The sequence below is a fragment of the Lolium rigidum genome, chromosome 7, assembly GCF_022539505.1.
Source record: "Lolium rigidum isolate FL_2022 chromosome 7, APGP_CSIRO_Lrig_0.1, whole genome shotgun sequence".
Taxonomy (NCBI): domain Eukaryota; kingdom Viridiplantae; phylum Streptophyta; class Magnoliopsida; order Poales; family Poaceae; genus Lolium; species Lolium rigidum.
Genome location: NC_061514.1, coordinates 142,324,101 through 142,349,488, shown reverse-complemented (window position 1 = coordinate 142,349,488; position 25,388 = coordinate 142,324,101). Strand labels below are relative to the sequence as shown.

General features: G+C 45.7%; 1 protein-coding gene across 1 annotated transcript; it reads left to right on the top strand.

Annotated features, from left to right (window-relative positions):
* Positions 1-16,159: 16,159 nt before the first annotated feature.
* On the top strand, positions 16,160-21,396 carry LOC124677344 (mitochondrial fission protein ELM1-like). The gene is made up of 10 exons (XM_047213336.1): positions 16,160-16,345; positions 17,711-17,937; positions 18,280-18,376; positions 18,515-18,664; positions 18,755-18,881; positions 20,124-20,236; positions 20,315-20,378; positions 20,470-20,563; positions 20,645-20,753; positions 20,927-21,396. Exons 1-10 carry the CDS (start codon positions 16,160-16,162, stop codon positions 21,026-21,028), a joined length of 1,269 nt encoding a protein of 422 aa, XP_047069292.1. The 3' UTR covers positions 21,029-21,396.
* Positions 21,397-25,388: the final 3,992 nt, after the last annotated feature.

Sequence of the window (25,388 nt, the reverse complement as noted above, 5' to 3'; positions counted from 1 at the left end):
ATCATTTCTTCGGCTATAGGTGTAACCTTCGTGTTAATCCTATCAACACCAACTCTTCGACGCTTTACCTTTTGATGAACCCTCTCGACAACTTGGGCAAGGTCAAGCTTTGAGTGACAGATCTGAAGCATGATAAGAGCAAATCTGGCACCAGCTACCAGTTGTGCTTTGACAAAATCATGGATACTGCGAGCATCCTTGAACCTTTCCATCAGTTCAGGAAGAGTTTTTGGTGGGACATTTCGAGGAAACATGGAGTTGTAAACCATGGATAAGGTTTTGGTACAGAAGTGAAGGAAATCACGGGTTTGAGAGGTACGATCTTGAAATCTGGTAATCTGGCGGGTCCTCTCCGGAGTGGCCCAAAACAAAGAACCATGATCCAAGGAAAGATTGACAAGGAGGTTTGTCCTAGCGTTTACCCTCTCTTCCTCAGCAGCAGCATCAATAAAGGCACCTATCAACACAACGAAGGGACAACCTTTAGGAGACAACAGCATGAAGATGAAAGATATCACAAGACGAGACAAACATACCCGACATATCTGCACTGGCTTCATTCATTAACTCGAGCATGAAATTTTCTCGAGTGACCGCTTTTTCGGCTTCAGAAACAGCAATCTCCTTAGCAGCCATAGCCTCGTGGACTTGCTCGAAGGGCAACTTTTCGGCTTCGGATGATTTACGAGACTGCTCCATCATCACAAGTGTTTGCTTTTTCGCATATCGAAGTTGTTGTCGAAGATCATTCAATTCTTGCGACAAGGTATCATCGACAGTGCGATATCGATAACAGTTCTCTCCGCGGGAAGAAGGCGAAGCATTCGAAGGAGTAGGAATCGGAGTATAGTTATCAAATATCAACTGAAATTTAAACAGAACAACATCAAAAAAAACAGGCAAAGATAGAGTTCTTCATTAATCTCTGGGGAATAATTACAAGGGCACTACAGTGGAATTAAGAAAGTACGTGTCGCCAAAAGACTACTTTGGCGACAAGAGCAAAAGAAGCAAAAGGAAAACAGAGGCATGCAACTAGACCTCCGGCCTTGACGAACTAGGAGTCGACGCTGGCTGGATCCCGAGATACGCCAAGATTTTCTTCGTATTGGGCTTGGCCGCCTTCATCGGTGACTTCCACCTCGACTGTTCTATCGGATCGGTGTCGCCAACCTTCGTCCGGTCGAGAGTCCGCTGACTGTCGGCAACCGTGAGCAACGATGATTTTCAACGGCTACCTTCATGTTCTCATGGCGCAGCTTCAGCCCAAGATCTTCTGATGTATTAAACATCTTGGCGAGGTCAAGGAAAGTCGAAGGTTCCTCTTTCTTCGGGAAGAAGTAGGGGAACAATGCCGACAAAGCCCCATTGGCATTGGCCACGCCTTCACGAATTTCGCGCCCATGGGACTCTAGAAGAGAAAGTGCGTCAAGAAGAGGGTCATTGACAGACTTTTCCAGGTCAAAATCTTGGTTGGTTTGGGCTGCCACACAAGAAAGAACATTAGTCAAGAACCAAGAAACAAGAAGTACAAACAAAATAGAAGGGATAAGTGATATTACTCAGCGTGCGTCGACTTTGCGAATTCAAACGCTTGATGATCCCTTGTTCTCGTGCAACCTGTGCAGATTTTTGCTCGTGCAAGGCAGATTCAGCATCCTTAAGCCTTTGCTGCATTTCTTCGACACTAGCAGCCTTTGCTTTGGCATCGTCAGCCTCAGCTCTGGCTTCGCTAGCGGCAAGCTCAGCTTTCTTACGAGCCGTTTCACTTTGCTCGAGTTTTCGAGCAAGTGTCTCGGCACGTTTATTAGCCTCTGCAAGTTTTTCTGTTGAGGAAGGAAAAGAAAGAGAAGAAAGATCAAAAATAGCGACAAGCAGCAGGAATAAAAAACCAAGGGAAACGAGCAAGTATAAAAGACGTTACCTTCGGCCCTGCTGGCATACTCGCGGTACCCAATAAATTGGGACCCGATGCGGATAAGATCCTTGATCATAGGCTGTCAAAGAGGAAGAAAAAGAAGGGGAAAAACTTCGGCATTACAAAAAGAAAGGATCCACAAAAGCAAAATAGAGGAAATATAGATCTCGATAAACTTACATCATCCAAGAGGCTGCGTCGAAGAGCTGCCCACTTGAGGAGGAGGCTCAACGGTCATTTCAACCCTTGCCCTTTTTGGCGAAGGGACAAGGGGGCTTGACGGTGGAGTAGTAGTGACGACGTTTTGTTGAGGAGGCGATGTTTCATCTCCTTCAACTAACGTGTCTGAAACAAGCACAGTACGTGACGTGCTGGTCCGAGGAGCGACGTCAGTAGCTGGCACTTCTTCCTCATCACTAGTAAACAAAAATCGACAGTACAAAAAGCAAGACAGAGTTAAATCTTTCGGGTACAACAAAGAGAGGAGGAGAGATAAAATTAACTTACGAGCTGATGAGGGACTCAAAATAAGGATCATAAGCTGCCTTCGGATCAGAAGGACCAACTTCTTCAGCCTTAGACATGCCAGAATCCTCGACTTCAGTCCTCTTCCTTTTGTTTTTCGGAGAAACGAGCGAGGAGGAAGGGATTCGGTCGATTCACTAGCTTCGGACTCAACCTCTCTCTCATGGGAAGCCGCAGATTTGTGAGAACCAAGTGACTTCACTTTCAGGAAGGGAAGAGCCTTGAGCATCTTCGGCAACTATACCCATTTCTTCGACTTCCCCATCCTCAGGAAGAGGAGGAAGGGAAGCCATAGTAGGGTGACCCTATAAAAATAGTGACAAAGGAAAAATAGCGAGATGTTAAATACAATGAGATGCAGGGAAAATTCAGAACAAGATAAAAATTCGAGAAGACAAAATACCTCGGGAAGAGAATTGGTGGAGTTGTAGGGTGCAACGCGACAGGAGGAAGGAATAGGATCCTTCTTACTCAGAGAGGTAATTCTTCGAATAAGCTTCTCCAAGTCCTTCACAGAAAGATCATTGGAGAGCCTATTGGCGTCATTGGCACCAGAGTACGTCCAAAGAGGATTTTTGCGAGCCCGAAGAGGCTGCACTCTAATTCTAAGAAAATAGGTTGTGATTTGGACACCGAGATAACTCTTTGCCTCGAGTATTTTGGAGCTGATGAATACGAGACATAAGAGCTTCGTCGCTTTCTTCTCTTCTTCGGAAGCTTCGGCGTCCCAGGAGTGGCGACGTTCAATCTTCGCGTTTCCGTCGAAGGGAACTATGTTGTGTTCCACGGAGTTGGCGCTTTCTTCGTGTATATAGAGCCACCTCTTGCGCCATCCTTGGACGGAGTCGGGAAATTTGACGTCGAAATACTCGACATCGGTTCGGACACGAGATAACTACACCACCTATGTTGTAGGTGGCGTGGTGCGCGCCATTGCGGCGAAGGCGAGAAAATGCGCTTCCAAAGAGCCCAATTGGGAGCGACTCCAAGGAAGCATTCACAAAGAGTGATGAAAATAGAAATATGGAGGATCGAATTGGGAGTCAGCTGGTGCAACTGAATCCCGTAAACAAAGAGGAGACCGCGGAGGAAATCATGGATTGGGGGAGAAAGGCCACGGATAAGATGATCAACAAAACTAACCCGATACTCCATGGGAGGCTTGGGATAGCTTTCTTCACTGGGAAAGCGGATGGCGCCTTCCTTCTTCATCAGGCCAAGCCTTTTCATCAGGTTGGCGTCTTGGTTGGAGATTTTGGATCTCTCCCACTCAGGATTTTCAGCGGCCATCGCGGACTCTGGAGTGCTGTGGCGGGTCAAACGCGCGCGCGGTGGCATCCACGGCAGCGGATTGAGCAAATGTATGCGAGAACGAGAAATCGGCGAAGATTGGGCGCAGAGGAAGATTTGCGAAGAGGAACAGGTGAGCGGCGCAAGCGAGGGGATGAACGGAGGTTCAAGACAGGTTTATATAAGAATTGGGTGAAGCAGTGCACCGTTGGATGAGGAAATCGTGTGGCGAGAATCGATCTTCTAGTTACAAGGGCAAAAAAGTATTTTTATCGGGATAGGCGTTACCGTACGTGCACCAGAAAAAGCGGAGGACGTGTGTCCCCCACTTCCACGACGTGTCAATATGGTGGGAACGATGGACCCACAAAGCAGAAAAATATCGACCAGTGATAGAGTTGAAGAAAATTTGACAAGGGTAAATATGTCGACAAGAGAAAGGACAATGGCGACAGGATAAGTAATTTGAATGCATCGGGAGCCTTTGGTCAGAAACAAGTTTTTGCCCAAATGCTCGGGGGCTACTTCGGAAAAAGAAAAATTTCGACAATGGCAAATATAGAAAAAGTTGAGCCTACAGTCAAGCACAAGTTCTTGGCTGTAGCCTCGGGGGCTACTCCCATTAGGAGCGCTGTTCGCGCATCCGATAAAAAAAAAAAAAAAAAACAAAAAAAAAAAAAAAGAGAAAGAAAGAGAGAAGAAGGAGGAGGAAAGAATATCAGGAGATAATGGCAATATAGTGACAAGGTGGACTAAAATGTTGAGCCTACAACCAAGCACAAGTTCTTGGCTGTAGCCTCGGGGGCTACTCCCATCGGGAACGCTGTTCGCGTGCCCGATGAAATTAACAAAGGAAAAATAGAACAAGCAAGATAGTATATTTCGAGTTATCATTAACTCTCCATATACTCCCATCGGGAAAGCAATATAAGTCATATTTGACTCAATAAAATGTGCCATTCCAACAGTCGGAAAAGCACTCGACAATATATTCTCGGAACGCCGAAGTTGCGATCAATTTCTCGAATGCCGCAAAATTGCGAAGGTAAGACCCCGGACCTATTACGTTGGGCGTGGCATCGCCGAAGACTGCGCTCGCTACTTTTATCCGTATCAACAGATACGAAGAAAAATCCTAACGGACGCGTTAGGTACTCGATAAATTTAACTCGGGACTCGACAGAATGGTAAGACCTTAAGCGGCGCCCGTCGAAGTTTACACCGAGTATCCCGAAATCATGTCCAGGGACGTGATTTTGAAGTAGGTTTTTGCGGATTGCCACTAGAGCAGTTAACTAGTACCTGATCCGTCAGATGAACTAGCCCCAACTACTAATATCCCTGTACAATATAGAATTTTTATGAGAAAAAGTATAAAAGTTAGAGCTTTCGAGTAAAAATAAACAGTGGAGATTTTCCCTGATTCTACGATTCAAGCAAAATCTCGGGGGCTACTGACATAGGCATCCCAAATGGGCCTGCCTAATATAGTACCCGGGGTTTATTGAAGGCCCACTACCCGAAGAATAAGAAGACTCGAGAGCCCAAGATGTATTTAAGGAAAGATAGAGTTGTAATAGGAAGTGTTGTTTGTAATCTGGCGGGATGAGTTAGAAACCATCCCGGACTCTGTAATCCTTGTATAGTACGAATCCCTCGGCTCCACCTATATAAAGGGGGGGTCGAGGGACGAGAAGATCATCGAATCATTGTCTGCAAACCCTAATTTTCATATTCGTCGAGTACTTTTCGGCTGAAACCTTCGAGATCTACTTGCCCTCTACTTCTAACTAAACCCTAGCCCATAATCCATAGGCATTGACAAGTTAATCCCTTGTCACCAGCCATCCATCCATCCAGTCAATCCAAGGGTCGCACCGATAGTGTATGCGGTGCCACTCTTTTCTGTGGGTCTGCTCTGAGCATGAATTCACTGTCTGCATATTTGCTCATCACAAAGAATTTTACTGCTGTTGCTAGCTTTGACCCTCTCAGAGATTAAAAAAGAAAAGAAACAGCAACATCAACCTTGTTTGTCAGAAGCTCAGTTTGCCAACTCGGTTGCTGCCATGAAATATTACACTCTACAGGTTCACAGAGGGTGGCGCTGGTCCAACCTTTTCTCCTCTTCTACCATTCCTGCTGCTTCATTTGGCCGGCATTTGATCACCACCAGCAGCATCAGTGAAAAGCGCAGTTAGCCCGACCATTGAACTCCAGATCACTTTCACTACCAATCGATACTCTAGACTCTATACTAATGCCGCCTGACCTAGCTTACTGGGCCACGGACCCACGGTGGGCCAGAGTAGTACTTAAGAGCATCCCCACTCGTTGGCGCTCCCCACGCCCAAATCCGGCGAAATTTTCGTCCGGATTGGAGGAAGATTTGGCGTGGGGAGTAGTAGTTTCCCAGCCGCGTGCCCAGGCGAAGTCGACGATGCGAATTTAAAAAACGGAAACTTGACAAACTACGGCTAAAAACGGGTGAATATAGACTAAATTTAATGATATTTATTACATTACGGGAGGAGTTCATACATAGAGGCCGAATTCGACTATATTTCGAATTCGGCTAGGGAATTCAAACGCTAATTTTAAAACACGGCGCTCTACATGCCGAAATGGCGGTAGAACACCGTGTAGTCGCCGCCGTCGTCGTCGGAGCCGTCGTCGTTGGCCTTCGGCTGCGCGGCCTGGCTGCTGCTGCCCTGGCCGGCGTCTCCCCACCCCGGGGATGGCTTGTACCAGTCGTCGGAGGAGGACTCGAGGTCGACGACGGGGACAGCGACGCCGGATGGAGGTGTCGCAGGACGGCGGTACCGCGCGACATCGTCGTTGGCGGTTGGAGCGGCGCGGGCGGCGAGTTGGCGTGCGGCGGACAGGTCCAGCAGCCGCCGCTGCTGCTCCGCCTCCTCGCGCTCCCGGTCGCGCTCGGCCCAGTCCGGTGCGGCGTCGTCCGCGCGCTTCTCCTCCTCCATGTCGTGCGGCGACCCGGCGATCGCCTCCGCCATCGCGGCGTCCTCCGCGCGCTTCGCCTCCTCCCTCGGCGAGCCGGCTTGCGGCGGCCTCTTTCTTCGTCTTCTTCCGGCCGCTCGCGGCGCGGAAGGCTGTTCTCGGATGACGAGGGCGCCGCTGCTGCGCCCTTCGGGTCGCCGGCGGAGACGCCGGCTCCTTCTTGACGCGCACCGGCGTCGAAGGCGACGTCGCCTCCTCCTCTTCACCGGCGCCAAGGATGACCTTGACGCCGATCCGGAAGACGACGAGCCGGCAGCCATGCGCCGTGGCTGCCGGACGCTTCCCCGACGGCGGCTCGCCGATTCCTCGATGCCGATAGAGGGGGCATCGTGAGCACCGGGAAGTTGCCGCCCTCGATGTGCGCGAGGACGTTCGCCAACGTCCTTTCCGGCGCGCTCCACCACCGTCGGCGGCCCGCGGCGTTGTTGCGCGCAGGCGGAGGCGGCGGGCCGTCGTAGGCCGCCAGCTCCCGCTCCCACCGCCGGAGGAAGTAGGAGTTCCACCGCGTGTAGTTCTCGGGGTGGTGGCGCGGGTCGGCGCGCTCCTCGTCGGTCATCGTCATCCTCGCCTCCTCGATGGCGACGTCGAGGGCATGGCCCGCGGCGGCGGCGGGATTGGAACGCCGCAGCACTTAGCCGCCGGCCCGCCTCCGGGAGGCCTCGTGTCCGGCGGGCAGGGGTACCCCGCCCGGTGGAGGAGGTGCCCCTCCCACGCGTGGAGCGACCGGCGGGGAAGCCGTTGTTGGCTGCGCCGTCGTCGTCGTAGAACGCCATCTTGAGAGTAGAGGGAGAGTGGAGGGAGAGTGGAGCACGGGGTACGCCTCGCGGCGAGCGGACCGGCGTATATAGGCGTGGCTGGCGCGGGGATTAAATGCCGCGTGGATTGCGACGCGTCCGCGGCGAGCGCGACCGGCGGCAGCCTTTAGTGCGCGCGGAAGACGATGCGTGCGCGGAAGACGACGACATTAACTCGCCGCGTGGCCGGCGAATGCAGACCGGCGGCAGGCTTTACAGCGCGCGGAAGACGATGCGATGAGGACGACGATCGGTTTCTCTCGCCGACAAGTTGGGGCCACCGGACGCGCGGGAAGTTTCCTCGCCGTTTCGCGCGCTTTCGTTTCGTCCGGAGTCCCCGAGCGCTCCCGGGGGCCGGGGATGTCGTGGGATCGCCGGATGAATTTAGGCCCAAATCCGGACGAAAACGAGGAACCGGGGGCGCGACTGGGCCGAATTACGCCGTCCGGATGGAAAAAACGCTCGCCGGGGGCCTGTTCGGGGGGACGAGTGGAGATGCTCTAACACTTCCTCCGTTTCATATTAGGGTCGGCCTGATGGTCGATTTGGAGGAGGGGGAATTTTTTAGTTGGGGGATTTGAATGTGCGGGAGGAAACGACCGGAGGAGATCCCCCACCGCTGCCGTCCGTCGTGGGACAGCCTCCTCCAACTGCAGCGGGGGTACGGAACGTGGAAGGAGAGGTTGTGGTGGAGGCGGCGCTTATGCTGAGGGACCCGGAGGCGGCTAGGGTTCCAGAAATGTGCATTTTTTTTTCCGATATGGGAGCATCGCTCCGGCCTCTGCATCAATAGATGCACACAGCCATATCTTTTATTAAAAGAACGAAATTCAAAATAGTGTACTTATTACAATCATATGGAAGCTAAGCCTGTAACAATAAACAGCAAACAGCCACACAAAGATGAACAGTAAACAAAATCTATCCATCTTCAATCTTGAATCCTTCTAGTGTGCCGCCATCCAGTAGCCTGGAAATAGCAATCCCGTGCGACCGTCAAGATTCGGTTGCATCCAATAGCCATAGTATCCCGCTGGTCCTCCGGAAGAAGATACGCCCAAAGTTGGATCCAATGCGCCGCACGAATAATAACCTGCAAAAAATTGGTTCCCTTTTGTTTATTAAACACAATATCATTTCTACTTGTCCATATAGACCAACAAATCGCTGAGATTCCAATATGAATATGTTCCTTATCATTCTTTTTCACTCCATTCAACCAATTACCAAACATATTCGTGATATTAGCAGGGGAGGAATGTTATAAGCAAAATATACCATTCTCCAGATTAATTTTGCAAATGGACAAGATAGAAACAAGTGATCAATGGTCTCATTATTATCACAGAAACAACAATTTTGATTACCCGTCCACTTCCTCTTAATTAGATTATCCTTAGTAAGCAACACTTTATTACTAAGAAACCACATGAATATCTTTATCTTGAGGGGTATTTTAATCTTCCAAAGGTATTTTCTCAGAAATCTAGTATGGCCATTCATAAGGTCAAGGTACATGGATTTAACTGAAAATAAACCCGACTCTGTTAACTTCCATACAAACTGGTCTTTATCATTATTTTCTCAGAAATGTGCATTTAGAATATAATATTCCACGTCTTGAATTGGGGTGATTGTCAGTCTCCTCTTTTCCCATCTATTATGCACAGTCTCCTCTTTTCCCATCTATTATGCACACTGTCTTAGGAAATCGGAATAATATGTAGCCATCTTTTCTATACACCTAATTTTGACGTACATCATTTTTATATATGTGCGATGAAAAAAGTTTGAGGTGATGTGGCAACGCACGGGCACTTAACTAGTCTATGCACACAATGTGTCTAATATGTCCAACACAATGGCAACATTCTCTTCAATGTTAAGGAGAGATTTGTTTGTGCTGAGTTTTACTACCATTTAGGTGTCTCTTTAGGAAGAAGGCTAGCCTCTTGAGATTTAACCATGAAATTAATTAGATCAGATTCTGCATAATTTCTTCCATGCTTCGCCTCTGATTATTTGAGGGTACAAAAAAACCATTTCAAGATTTCGACAACTCAGGTACTACGATCCAAAATGCTATTGCGGAAAGAAGAAAAATAAAGAAAGGGAGGATCTAAAATCTGAAACTAAGGTTCTCCAAAACAAAGAAAAAACAAGCAGTCTAAGGAGGCCCTTAATGAATGGAGGAAGTGCCCGCTGAAAAATAAATTGGATTAACTTTTTTTTTCACTCTTCATTTCCCGCTAAACTTTGTTTTGTAATTTACCGAAGGTTCTCTTTGGATTGCAAAATTTAGAAAATATACAAATATAAAAGCACATGATTGGAATAGTAGAGCACAAGAATTGCTGCAGACTTGAGGTGCTGACTTTGGATGGTTCACACAAAATGTGTTGTTTTAGAGTAATGAAGAGAACGCCATAAAATGTACACTTCTCATATTTAGGTTTTCTATGAAATTGGGCAAAAAGAAAGCATTTCATACAACTCTAATCCTATGATTCAAACATGCTCTTACAAAAACGAAAATGAACTGAAAAAGGAGATCCCCCAAAATCAAAGTTAAAATCTAACAATCCAAAGAGGCCTTTGAGGAATCACACATATGCTAGTTTTTTGGGGGTAAAATAGGAACTTCAATAAACAGATGGGGTTGCCATTTGGTCTTGTTCCAGATCCTGAAGAACAACTTCAAGTCCAGACCCTCACCATATAGTAGTGTGGCGCTCTACCCCCGCATAATTTGCAAGAGAATGACTTTTTTTTCGATATGGGAGCATCGCTCCGGCCTCTGCATCAATAGATGCACACAACCATGTCTTTTATTAAAAGAACGAAGTTCAAAATAGTGTACTTATTACAATCATATGGAAGCTAAGGCTGTAACAATAAACAGCCACACAAAGATGAACAGTAAACAAAATCTATCCATCTTCAATCTTGAATCCTTCTAGTGTGCCGCCATCCAGTAGCCTGGAAATAGCAATCCCGTGCGACCGTGAAGATTCGGTTGCATCCAATAGCCATAGTATCCCGCTGGTCCTCTGGAAGAAGATACGCCCAAAGTTGGATCCAATGCGCCGCACGAATAATAACCTGCAAAAAATTGGTTCCCTTTTGTTTATTAAACACAATATCATTTCTACTTGTCCATATAGACCAACAAATCGCTGAGATTCCAATACGAATATGTTCCTTATCATTCTTTTTCACTCCATTCAACCAATTATCAAACATATTCGTGATATTAGCAGGGGGAGAAATGTTATAAGCAAAATATACCATTCTCCGGATTAATTTTGCAAAAGGATAAGATAGAAACAAGTGATCAATGGTCTCATTATTATCACAGAAACAACAATTTTGATTACCCGTCCACTTCCTCTTAATTAGATTATCCTTAGTAAGCAACACTTTATTACTAAGAAACCACATAAATATCTTTATCTTGAGGGTTATTTTAATCTTCCAAAGGTATTTTCTCAGAAATCTAGTATGGCCATTCATAAGGTCATGGTACATGGATTTAACTGAAAATAAACCCGACTCTGTTAACTTCCATACAAACTGGTCTTTATTATTATTCAGTTGTACCATCATTAGTCGTTCACATAGGTGTATCCACAAATTCCACTTATGTTCATTAAGATATCTCCTAAAATCAATATTAATAGGAGATTGATTCAACACTGTAGATACCAACACATTTTTCCTTTGGACAATATTATAAAGAGACGAATATTGTTGCAAGAGAATGACTAACTCTAATCTATTCCACTTTTACAAAAACAAACTCATAACTTCGATAAACTAGGTCTTTAATCTCAGAAATTTAATAAAGATGGGTTCATTTGATGGCATCCACAAGCTTGGAGCAGTCGGTTTTCACGATGATTGGGAGATGGCTATGCTGCAAGGACAAATCAAGCCCCTCAAGACAACCCTGGAATTCAATTTCAGCGGGATCATCACAATCTCCTACGAAACTACATGAGGTGAAGATTGGGAGGGCCTCACTGGCACGCATCGCCGTCCCAAGACCCCGCGGAATGATCATCTGCGCTAAAGGATCCAACAATTGTCAGTTTCACCTAGCCTGATGGCTGGTACATATGGTAGTTGAATGTTGGAAAATCAACCCGCACTCCCCCTCACAGAGGTTGCATAAATGTTTCATTGAGGTTTCACACAAATTTATTTTCACAAGAAAAACATGAATAAAGCGATGCATGTGTCTTTTTTCTTCATGAAAACATACATGAAACTATGTTTTTTTTTGAGATAAAAGAGCTGCGATGTATTAATTCGAAACCATGTCTGATACAACCAGGTTCACAATGCAATCAGGAATAATCCTAGACCACACCTTACACAATTTATTCACGCAGCCTTGTTTCGCCATACTGTGAGCTTCATTTGCTGACCTCCTCACCGCTCGCACTGAGGACTCATCGAAACCTTGAAGAAGAGCTTTTATTTCAAACACTAGAGGACTGTACACTGATCGATCCTGGTCCTTCCTACTCAGTTTCGCTGCAACCTCGACACTATCCGTCTCCAAAATGACTCGTCGACTCCGCACCTCTTTCGCCACCAGTAGACCCCTCTTGCACGCCAACAGCTCAGCCCCCTCCGCATCCGACAAGTGCGGGAAAAAATGGCATGCTCCCGCCACGAAGCTACCATGATGATCGCGAACGGCCACACCGCCTCCACCAATACCATCAGCAGAGTGAAAAGCGCCATCAACATTAACCTTGTGCCAACCATCGTTCGGGGGACTCCAGCGATCCCTCGTCTTCATTGAGGCCGGGTTAGAATTGCAGTGGATATTAAACCACTCCTCCACCATATCCAAGGTCTTCCTAACTATAACCCTCGGATCCTCGAGCCGCTTTGATTCTCTCGCATCATTCCTGGCTTGCCACAGATTGTAAATAAGCATCATCACCGTAGCAGCCAGCCTACCATCCATCTTGCCAATCCAGTCTAGAAGCCAACCTTTAAGTTGGGAATGACAAGCCAGATGAGCAGGAGGTTTTTCCATTTCCACCGCCAATGCTTCTTCCAGGAGCTGGCAAGTCATGGCCGAGTGAGGGTAGGACCAGAATCTGTGAGATAAGCTCTCCTCTCTGTGGCACACAAGACAGATAATACCGTCTTTTATACACCTATGTTTGAGCTCCTTCCCCACAGCAAGTCCGTTCTCAATCAGTCGCCAGAAGTGCACCTTCACCTTACCTGGCACATTTGTCCCCCACATTGCAAGCCACCCCTTTTGCTGGTCACATGAACGAGAGGATTCCTGCCCTCCCTTCCTAAACTTTTTCCTTTGAACCGCCAGGTGGTACACCGACTTTACTGAGAAAATCCCAGATTTTGTGTGATTCCAAGCTATAAAGTCCTCCATACCCGCCCTACCAACATGTATTTTCAGAATATCCTGGACGTCTGCCTCATAGAAAAACTCCCTTAGCTTCGATTCATCCCATGCCCCTCCCCCTTCAAGCAAGAATTCACTCACGAACTTTGGGCAATTAGCTTCTTTACATCCCAGTGGATGTTGGGCGCTATCTCTTGGGATCCAGCGATCTTCCATCACTTTCACGGCTTCGCCATCCCCAATCCGCCACACTAATCCTTCACGGAGCAGCTCACGTCCATGGATGATGCTTCGCCATGTGTAGGAGGCCCTCTTAGGACATAGCGCTGAAAGAAAGTCACCTTCTCTATAATATCTGGCTTTCAAAACTTTCGCACATAAAGAATCAGGGTCTCTTGTTTCGCCAAAAACGCCTGGTTGAAACACTCATAGTCCTTGAAGCCCAGTCCTCCCTGATCCTTCCGTTTACACATCTTATCCCAAGCCACCCAATGAACTTTACGCTGCTCTTGGGTATCTCCCCACCAGAAATTTGAGGAAACCGACCTAAGATTAGAAAACCAGAAACAACTCATTGGGTATGCCGGAACTGCTTGAAGAACAGATTTGACAATAACTCCTTTAGCTTCTTTGGACATTCCCTGTCCCTTCAAGCCTTTGACCTTTGCCCATGATCTATCCGTAACATATTTAAAACAGCCATCCTTGGACCGACCCACTACCGTAGGCAGTCCTAGGTAGCGTTCGGACAGCGCCTCACATGAAATACCAGTACGAGTTTTTACTTCCACCTTCACCGAGTCTGGACAGCCAGGGGCAAAGAAGATAGCATGAAACTATGTTGAATCTTCATACATTCATAAAACATCTGTAATATACCTTCATATAAGTTGTACGTACCTATATTGAATCTTAGAGGATTGAACTATTTCTGTGTAGTTACCTTAAAGGATGCTGCGAATATGTGTGAAGTTTTAGTACATATTTTAAATTAAATTTCGATGAAAACTTTATTGCACTCCTCATGAATAAACGTTGATGTTTTTGCACCGCCATGGTCTACGAAATAAAGTTTTCACTGCAATGTTACTATAGAACATGTACCCGAAACGTCATGGTTGTTCTAAGACCATTGTTGGGGTTAAGAAAAGGTATTTACTGCAATGTTACCGAGAGGGCTATGACCGTGGCATTCTATTGCAATCTCCTCGTCGACGGAATCCGCTAAAATCTAGAAGCAGACACGCCGCGGTTATTCTTAGACAAATTTTAGGCTAAATGTTTGGACTGGGTCAATGTTATAGGCTTATAGCATAGGGTCAGCTATTTTCATACTTTTTTTACAGCACTCTATTTGTTCATATCCGTTTTTTGGAGTCTATAGCCGGCGCTCCCAAATGGAGGACGGTATCACTGCGGCTGGGCTTGTCACCCATGCTTTCTCGACTTGGCCATTAGGTTGCGGGTGTGCCACCGATGCGAAATGTAGTTTGATGCCTACTTCTGCGCAATACTCCTTGAATTCTCGAGAGGTGAAGTTGCTGCCATTGTCCGTAACTATGCTGTTAGGGACGCCAAACCGAAAAGCTATCCCCTTCACGAAGTTCACTGCTGATGTTGCATCTGCCGAAGTTACTGGCGCAACCTCTATCTACTTGGTGAATTTGTCAACAACCACGAGTAAATACACGTGTCCCCTCTTCCTCTCCCCCTCTGCTACAGTAACCGTAAGCGATTCGGAGAAGACCGGGCCGATCCCGAGCCCCTCCGGCGGTGATGCCGGCCGGAGGTGGCGGAGGTGAGGCGCCGGAGTAGTTAGCCTAGGTTAGGCGTCTTTCCCGGCGGTTTGCCGATTAGGTTTGGAGCTGAAGCCTGGTTTCTCGGCCAGATCCAGTGCGAGCCGTGGCTGGTGGTGATCCTTGCTGCTCCGGCGGTCGGAGCTCAGGGCGCCTCCACCTCGACGAGTCTCCGTAATAAGGCCTTCGTCTTCTCCATCAAGCTCCTCCTGCCGCCTCTTCTCCTGCTCCTGGCCGGCCTTGGTGGCGAGGGGGATTGATTGAAGATGTCGGCAAGAGCTTGATCTGGAGGTGGCAGGGGCAGTTTGCCGGCCTGGTGATGTGGCGCGACATCAGGCGGCTGGTCGCCGGCAGCCTCCCTCCAGATCCATGGTGGATCTTGGACAAGAGCTTGTTGGCGGCGTTTGCCCTTCGATAAGGCGCCTAGGAGTCTTCAACAGGGGAGAAGGTTGTCTCCTTGCTTCCTTGGCCGGCCATGGTGGCGGGGGAGGCGTGCAAGGAGGTAAACTGCTTAGTTCCCTTCTGGCCTGGCTGGCCGTGGAGGTGAGGGGGCCGGAGATGCTTTGCAGTTGTTCTTCTCCCTTTTGCTGCTGACACTGTTCTTCTCGCCGATGACTCTTGTTCTCGCTGTAACAAGCCCCGTGGTGGTGGTGGAGTAGCGGGAGCCAATTGTTGCCGGTGGCGGTTTCGTTCAGGAGCTCCTCTCCGACGTGTTCTTCGCGCGTCGGACCAAACGGCAGTAGGGCTATCGCTCCGATGCTGCTTTGCTCCACCAATGGTTCTTCCTGTGCTACGTCGTCAAGTGGCTAGTTCCCCGGCGGCGAAGTTGCAGTCCGCTGGCCGGAGCTTGATCTGGAGGAGGATGCTGGATGACTGGATTGCGTTTCTCAGTTCCCTCTAGGGCCCTCCTTGTAATTTTCTTGGACTTATCTGTAATTTGTCTCCAGATTATTAATAGCAGCTTGAGTCGGGTGTTCTCACCCCGACGACCCTTGTTAAAAAAAAAAGAACCTTTTATTGTTGGGTTTTTAGCGGTTTTTAATGACGGTGGTCAAGACACGGATTTGCGTCAGCAGTCAAATGCAACGTTTGGCCCATCAGTCACCACATGCGCGGCCCAGCCAAGAGAACGCCGCCTCCCCGCCGGCGGCGACCTTTCCATTCCGATCTGCCACTAGGCCACTCCTCTCCTCTGTCTCCGCCGCCCTGCCCTCCCGCCGCCGCCGGGTAGTCCGGCAGACGCAAAACAAAAAAGAGGAAAATAATATGGAAAACCATACTTGTCCCGCAAGACTGGCTGACACCAAACGGCATCGACGTTCGAGCCACCCCTCCTCACTGATTCCTCCGCTTCCTGCTCCCCAAGCCACGGCCAACAGGCCCCGCGCCCAGCTCTTCCCGCTCTGATTCCGAAGCCGCCGAGCTAGCTATGCCTGTTCGGCCGTTGTGGCCGCCGGAACCGCCGGGCGGGGGGAATGGGGCACCGGAGATCTTCGCTGGCGGCATCGGCACGGTGCGCCGCGCCGTCGTCATCGGGAACGGCTGCGCCGGCGCCGAGAACCAGTGCCTCGGCCTCGTACGCGCCCTCGGCCTCGCCGACCGCCTCACGCTCTTCGTAAGCTCCGTCTTACCCCTGTTTCCCTCTGCCTGCGAGGGCAGCGCGGCACTACCAAGCCATCGCTGTTAGTCGTAGAAGGCTGCGTTTCATTTGTTTGCGCATATTATTCGTACTTGTGTCACTGGTATCATCAGCTTAGAGTGGCATCGCGTATGTGATTTGAATTTGTTAATTTAAACCCCATGGCTTGCAACCGGTTTACTTGCAATGAAGAGAACTTGGCAAAATGTGTTTGATTTAATTTAGTCAGTGGAATTCTCCAGAAGAAGCTGTAAAGATGTATTTGGCTTTGTTGGATGCCTATCAGACGCCACAAAGCATTTCAGACGATGCGGCAGTTAGTTAGCTCTTCTTTCGCATTCAACATGATAAGAGATAAAAGAATGGTCATGGTGATGGTATCTTGTATGTCTGATGCAACATTGCACTAGCTTGATATGGCTCTTCTTAGATACTACATTTCATGGCAACTAGTAGTCATTCACTAAAGCTACTAGAGAATACGAGACCGTGTATTGGATACCTTTGATTACTTGTCTGTTGAAGGCTTGGTTTTCGGAGGTGTAATCATGGTTTAAGCATAATATATAGCCTTGTCTGCAGGAAGTAATTCAATAATCTTTCTTCTATTTTAGAGTAGTTTGTGTACTACAGCCTCTGCTTTTTTTAATCATGTCAGCGTTGCAGTATGCGTTTGATGTTGGCAAAGAGTGGAAGTCAATTCCATCCATTTATTGTGGACCATGTTAACTGTTTAAGTTTCATTAACATCCTAAGTTTTTTTTATCTTGTCATCAAGTCATGTGCTTGCTCTGTTGCTGTAAATTAGGGGATGTTTCCATTGTATACATCACTGTCAACTGTCAATTTGATTCTGAAATGCCTCATCAACCTCATTTCTGGATTTGGTACCAATTAGTTGTTGGCCTGCCCTTTGCTGGTTTGCAGCAACAAATAGTGCCTTTGTGTCATGTGGCGTCCACGAATTGAATTTTGGGCTGTGACATATTGATTGGAATATGGGAATGGTTTAAACCTGAAATGCTCTAGATAGATTGTCATTTCTTTCTTGTTTGTTGTTGTTTCCCATATACTTGTTATATTATCTCGGTTAAAAACATAAATAAGAAACCCAACAAGAGGAGCTTAATACAAGGTAAATTTTTGTTGATATTTCAAATTTCACTATCTTTTAACTTATGTCCCAATTGGTAAAGTTTCAAATAGAGGGTAGCTTGTACTATCTAAAATTTTGTATGACTACCGCTGGCCTCTTCCATATCTTTTTTTGCTGTTCTTAGGGGGTCTTGAATTACTGCTCATTATTATTTTTTGTTTGTTGAAATATGTTTGGTCGCACAGCGTATTATAAGGCCAACAGGAGGAATCAACAAGTGGCTGCACTTTCTCCCGATTTCCTTGCATAAAATTGTCGACCAAGTACTCAGGAATACGGCATTTGCAAGACTATTTCATGGAAAACTGTTGGCACCTTATTCTGTCAGTAATGTGCAATCTTTTGGATTGTCTTCTGTACTGGAAGCAGATACCAGTAAGATTGTGACATTGGTCCGTGATACATTCGAGAAGTAAGGTTCATGTTGCTTAATATTGTTGCTTTGCTGCTTGTGCACTACTGCGCTGTTTTATGTACATTGCATCCGTGTCACTTCTGAATATTTTGCTCCAATCTCTTGTCATAATGCATGAATCAGTCACTCTCAATACCCATCCTAAAAGTTCATCATGGACTTGCCCTATGGTTCAGACGGAATATGGAACTTACTAAAACATACTTCATGTTGGTCAATTTCATATGCAAAATGTAGAGTGGCCTAAGTATTCTCTAGTATGTTTGTGTCATAAGGTTACAAATGTTCCTAGCTTCTAGTTTTCCTGCTCTTTTTTCTCAAAGTTTGATTCTCTTTCAGGGAAGGCCTGGCAATAGTTGTTGCTTGTGGCCGTGATACCATATCATATGCAAGCTCTGTAAGGTGTTTAGCTCCAGATAAAGTCTTTGTCATTCAGGTAGAATACTGACACCAAATAGCTTATTTGATAATTTATCAGTTGTTACACAGCTAGGGGTATGAAACATTGTGCTGCTTGCCATATAATTATATAAATCTGACTTTAGTTGTAATAATATTGTATTTATTGCATCAGATACAACACCCCAGGTATCGTCTTGATAGATTTGATTTGGTGGTGACTCCTCGTCATGATTACTATGCTTTAACTGCAAAGGGACAACAAGAAGTTCCGTGGCTTTTCCGGAGATGGATTACTCCAAGAGAACCACCAGGGCCAAATGTGGTACGCTGTTTTTTTTTCTTGCAAGCAAAAAATATTTCATATGTTTCATCCAGCTGCTCCAGTTATTAACTTTGAACTTTGGAAAGCTAGGTCTTGACTGCTGGAGCACTTCACCAAGCAGATTCTGCTGCACTACGCATTGCTGCTACAAACTGGCATGATGAACTCGCTCCCTTGCCAAAGCCATTGGTCGTAGTAAACATTGGAGGACCAACAAGTATACCCATCTTTTCCTTCCTGCCTGCTTGTCTATCTGATGTTGTAGAGAACCCATTGTGTGTGTTACCAAGTGCTACCAAACAAATAATCCCTGTTTCACCCTAGTAGCAACATTGGTGCACGGTAGAATGGGAGCTCATGTGGCTTGATTTCTCGCAGCAGGCAGCAAACTCATGTCCTTTATCTCACCGTAGTAGCAACATTCGTGTACATCATCACTTCTGCACACCAGTTGGGGTGGTTCCTCATCTGTCAAGGAGGGAGAGACACAGAGGCCCTACACACAGTTACAGAATAGATAATTTCTGATGTACCGCTGGCATGAAATATCGGCTACTAGATATCTTGATCTGCTGTTATCATCCCCTTTCCTTAGGGTCTGGTATGATAGATGCTATTGAGCAAGAACATTCTCAGTAGCCGATATTTCATGCACTTTTCGGATCACAACTTTTTTTTAAATTGTGGATTTGTCGTAGAATATGCCAATTGGATGGTCAATGCTTGATTCTGCTAATTTAAGGAGGAATTGATCTGTTCGGCTGCAGTACACTTCGTTAGAACAATACCTATATTCCATCATACATCTAAAGTAGGAAATTGTTGATTACTCCAATAGATAATGTTCTAAACTTAAATAAGTTAGTTACTAATTGCAAGAACTCAAGTCCAATATGCATCACCTGAAATAATGTATTTAATTGAGTACTGCTAGCTCATAACTGCTTATTTACTTTTAGTTTGCATCATGAAGCTAAAGCTTCCGAACTAAGATGGAGTACATACATTTCCCAAGGGCCTTAATCCTAAATTTGCAGTTTATCAGGAATTCCATTGTGATATTGCGTTTTCTTTTCCTTACAAAACATGAAAGTGGGAATCCCAAGTTGAATTTATTTACATCCGCTCGCTGTATCGTGCAATCCAGTTGTGGAATTTAAGTTAGACTGTCCGCTGAAAGCAATAGGAGAGAGAAAATAAATCTCAAAGTTACACCTTCGATTTTTCTCATTCACGTAATTTCTTGCATTCCACATGTTTTCTTTTCTCTATCCCTTCACACACAGAGTGGCGTTTTGGGATATGTGCAGTGCAACTTTTAGTATCTGGCTAACGATATCTTGTTCAAATATGAGGCATTTTTATGCCTTCATTTGTTAAAACTGAGTGCACAGGTTGATCACTTTCTGCTTACCCACTGATATATATAGATCTGATTCATAACATCCTCAATTCTCAGAAAACTGTAATTATGGTGTGGAACTTGCCAAGCAGTTGGTAAGCTCACTGAACAATGTTGTAAAGACCTGTGGAAGTGTCAGAATTTCATTTTCCAGGAGAACGCCACAAAAGGTAGGACCATGGGTTGCTCATATCTTGTTTTGTGCGTTATGCATACTTAAAATTTGCAACCATTTTTTTTTTTTGCAGGTGTCTGATCTTATATTGAAAGAGTTCAGCACACATCCTAAGTTTTACATCTGGGATGGTGAAGGTAGATAGTCGATAAGAAAATGCCATCATCCAGATGATTTGCTCTTTGTATGCAAAGCAAAATTTACGTTGATCTGGATTTGTTGCTGCAGAACCTAACCCACACCTAGGGCATCTTGCATGGGCCGATGCTTTCATCATAACAGCAGACTCAGTAAGTATGCTGAGTGAGGCGTGCAGCACTGGGTGAGTTATTGTGTTGTATACTTACAAACGTTGCTCCTGTTTGAGGAAACGTAGCTAAGCTCCCTATTACATCTCTTTCAGGAAGCCGGTCTACGTTGTTGGAACTGAGCATTGCAGGTGGAAATTCTCAGATTTTCACAACACTCTGCATAAACGAGGGGCTGTTCGGCCTTTCACTGGATTGGAAGATGTAAGTTTTCTATCCCATCTCTTAGTTACTCATTACCAAGACCAAGTTCATGTACTTTTGTTACAATTTTACCATATTATGAGGAATGCAAATGTTCCTTTTCCCCTTGACGGCCATGCATATCTCAAGGACGAATTCATGGCATGTCTGTATGACCCTTTCTTCCATTGTAGATGTCAGACAGCTGGAGCTACCCTCCTCTGAACGATGCCATCGATGTGGCTGCACGGGTTCGTGAAGTGCTTGCGGAACGCGGATGGACAGTGGGGCAATAGCAAGCGAAGTAGAGAAAGAAGAGTGCCGTCTTGGTCCAGTTCTGTTCCAAGGCTCCAAGCCCAGACGATTCGAAGTCTGCACTTCAGTTAGTACATTCGTTGCATGTGGATTTCTGCATAACAGCGATGCATTGCGATATCTGCGGAAAATGGCTATAGTTTTTGGGAACATAAAAGTTTTGAGTAGCCACACACGCACAGACAGCTGCGGACATCTATGCGTCATTGCGCTCGCTGTTGCGCTGTAAAGAAGCCGGCAGAGCTGCCAATGGAAGTTGAAAATCTTTTGTCACTGCGACGAGGTGACATCATAGTTTGTGGGTTGTGAGTTGAGTTGTGACTGTGCTAAGTTTATCACCAGCAAGTCATGCTGGTCTGTTGTGCAACAAGCGGCGATTTTCATATCCTCCGTTTTGCATTATGGCAAATTGTGGATGCCACGTTAGGTTCCAGCATATTTTAATGCCCTGCTTCGTCAAAGCTTAATAACGCCACGCTCAAGCCCTCCTGTCATATTTTTTTTGCACGATAAAGGAATAGCCCTCCTGTCAATTGCCTACTAAGCACGTCCCATATAGTTGCCGACAGTGCTGTATGGGGGACATTAGCAGTGCATCCTCTATTTTGGAGACACTTCCCACACCGACGCCTCCCAAACGGCGACCCTTAAAACTTTTTTTTTTCTTTTTATGATATTTTGAAACAACATATGAATCACATTTTATTCATACTATATTCAGTAATTCATACAATCACACAAATAGTACTTAAATTATTCATGCAATCAAACTCATACAATCAATCAAACAAATAGTACTTAAAGTATTCATACAACCAAACAAATCATACAATCACACAAATATAATAAAATTCTGCATTGTTGGCGGCTCCTCTCCTTGCACACAAATGCGCAACTAGATCCACCTTAAGTTGTACATGGACACCTGCATCTTGAATTTTATTGTGCATATGAAGAAAAGCGGTAAATTCTTGGGGTACATGCTGTACCTCAGCAAGTGGCCGTTGATAATCAAATGGTTGATCATCCAGGTTCGTCGGCTCTCAATGATCATGTTGTGTATGATCACACAGGCGTTCATCACCTCTCACATCTGATACTCAGACCAAGTGAGAGCATGGTACCTAACAATGGTGAAACGCTACTGAAGCACCCCAAAAACACGTTCAACATTCTTGCGTGCTATTTTCTGACATGTTGCAAAATAAGCTTCCATCTCGTTTGATGGAGAGGGAATATCACAAATGTAGCATATGTCGGGTAGATACCATCAGCTAGATAGTATCCCTTGTTGTATGCGTGGCCGTTTACCTCAAAGTTCACGGCAGGAGCTTGTCCCTCAGCTAGCCTGGCAAACACCGGAGAGCGCTGCAGCACGTTGATATCATTGTTTGTTCCTGCCATGCTAAAAAATGCATGCCAAATCCAAAAGGTCCTGGTCTGCCACCGCCTCAAGAATGACACTGCACTCACCAGTATGCCTCTTGTAGATCCCCTGCCAAGCGAAAGGGTGATTCTTCCAGCCCAAATGCATACAGTCAATGCTTCCGAGCATCTTAGGAAACCCGCTTGCTGCATTCATTTTTTTGTAGGATCCGAGCTGTATCATCTTCTCTTGGCGCTCTCAAATAATATTTAGCAAACACCGCAATGACGGCTCGTCAAAACCTATAGAGAGTCTCTGTACATGTCAACTCTGTCATCCGTAGGTAGACATTGGTTGTATCTGGAGGAGCTCCGTATACAAGACAGCTAATTTCATGTTTATTTCATGGGTAACTGTTAAAAAGATGTGCAATTCTAATTTGTACTAATCAAAATACAAATCTAACGTTTTTTTTTTGTAGCAGATCTAGAACTAACTCAATTCTCGATTGATCTAGAACTAGCTGATGTTGATTGTGAATGGCAGAGCGCAGGCTTTTCCAGGGTAATAACCTAAGATCTATGATTAAGACGATGATGGGTGATGGTGCTTGTGCAGTATTTCCTTTTTCGAGACGTCGTTTTCGGAGATGATGGATTTATTGTATTGTCTTGGCGGTGTTTGGTTTGCTACTACAAGGAATAGATCATGAACTTTTTCTTCTTTGTAATTTTTTTTGTTATATGCATCTGCATTGCTATTAGGGCCCTGCAAGGATAGATATAATTGGTATCTTCTTGATATTAATATATATTACTCTTTATTAAAAATGGGCTAGCTGATGTGGATGATTTTTTTTTACGGTGTAAGCAAAGCAGAGTAGCCAACGTCACTCCATCCTCCGGCGGCCTCTCACTGAACCACCAAATACCGCCGCCTCCGTTGCCGTTGGGCACCGCCTTCTGATTACGGCGAGCATGATGCGGACGTGTCCGGAGAAACCGGCGACTCCTCCGGTGCACGCCGCCGAGGCTCGCGCAAAAGAGAAAAATAGAATCCTCTGGAATCAGTGTCCGGCGCGTCGTCATCAGCTGTAAAGTTTCGTGTCCTGTCGATCGAGCCGTGGCTTGCCGTTGCTGCAGTGACGTGTAAAGCAGCATCTGATGACGAAGAACGAGTGCGCGTAAAGCATCGGATCACTTTGCGTTGTGTCACTATAGCTGCAGTTTTTCTATTCAGTTCAGTCTGGCCGCGTGACCCGTGCACAAGATTCCCTGGGAAAGCATGCGTAGGACCGCCATGGCCCCGGATCCCGACGAACTTTCGCAAGGAGATCAGCACGCCTCACTGTCACAGGGCCACAAGGCCACAAGGGATCAGGGCGAGATTTACACGTTCCGGAAAAGGAAAACCACACGTTTTGCTGCCCAAAATACTCCTTGTACTATGTAATCTACACGGGTTGCATCTTAGCTACCTTCTTGTGCGGGGTTTCCTGTGTTTTAACTTCCATGCCTTTTGCATACGTGTTTCTAGATTTATTTAGTTGTGGTAGTATCGATCTTCTGTGGCAACTGTAGTAATAGTAGTAGTGTAGTACTCTCTCCGTGTACACGGTTCCTTGGATATCTTATGATTTAGTCCGTAATTAACGATAATTTAGTGCAGTTTTTTTTTATTTCTAACTTTTTTTCCTACTTCTATAGGTTGATCAGATCGTCTATTATTTTCACTACCAAGTACCAATGGTGTACGCGCGCAAAAGTCTAGGATGAAAGTATTGAACCAGTGACTAAAACACAGAGAAGTGTAACATTCACAACGCATATGTGTAACTAATATTGGCAAATCTGTCTTTGCAATAATTTCCATTAAAATTCATACAACTTTGCCTGCTCTATCACAATCCTCGTAATTAACTCTCGTAAGAGGCGGCTAGCATGGCCGTTACCTCTGGCAGCTCTCTAGGATCTCTAAACTGGCTCCACGGGCTAATACTAGTCTTTTTACGCACTTTGTACTCGATCGTGTGCACCCATGCATTGTCAACTTCCTGGACGGCCATCTATCCTCAAATCTCTCCAGGCTAAACATGCTTAACCTCGGAGTTCTTTTGGAGATGAGCTTCTGAAAAAAGAAGTTACAACTTGTTGTTCAGTGGCGGAACATGAGAAACAACTAAGCACGGGCCGGTACCTTACAATGCCAAGCAACTACTCCCTCTGTCTTGTAAAATTTGTCTGAGATTTGTCAAAAATTTAGATATATCTAAATAGTACATAGATACATCCAAATTTTAATAAATCTTAGATTTGTTTCATGAAACAGAGGAAGTACAACAAGTACAAACAAATAACAGACCTTTTAGAAATTGTGACCTTGAAATCATAGATAACAATGTATTTCATATGTCCCAAATTCATGACTTAACTTTGTTTAGATACATTTTAATGATTAGACATTTGTATCTAGAAAAAAATGAGTTAATTAAATTGGGATAGAGCCTTTCGAAACAAAGATTATATATTATTTGTTCTCAAAATATCATGTGATGCCACGGTCATAAAATTCGTAACTGCAGCATGACTTTATATTGGATTTTTATTCGGCATCCCTCGGTGACTGTGGGTCACAGCCACACACATCCAAGAACGGGCAACGCCCTGATCCCAAGGTTAGCAAAAGAAACTTAGAGCATCAATCTTCATGGGCCAGATATAATGGTAACAATCTTTTGCAAGTTTGAAAGACCGGGCCAGGACCCTGTATGGTCCCAAGGACGGTCCGCCAATGTTGTTGTTACGAGTATTCTATCAATCCTATTAAGCTCTAGGCTAGAATGTTATAGACATCGACACATCGTGATTAGGAGGAAGTCTAACTTTCTCCATGTTCCTTAGATGAGCACCCGAAAATTTGAAATTCCATCACTGGGTCTAGAAATTTCTAAACCGTTTTGCACTCATAACTCATTT

Excerpts from the sequence above, each read along its gene's own strand:
- LOC124677344 (XM_047213336.1), top strand. The coding sequence starts at position 16,160 with ATGCCTGTTCGGCCGTTGTGGCCGCCGGAACCGCCGGGCGGGGGGAAT. Across the intron at positions 18,882-20,123 it reads AAACATTGGAGGACCAACAA|AAAACTGTAATTATGGTGTG; the intron begins GTATACCCATCT and ends CTCAATTCTCAG. Across the intron at positions 20,564-20,644 it reads AGTGAGGCGTGCAGCACTGG|GAAGCCGGTCTACGTTGTTG; the intron begins GTGAGTTATTGT and ends CATCTCTTTCAG.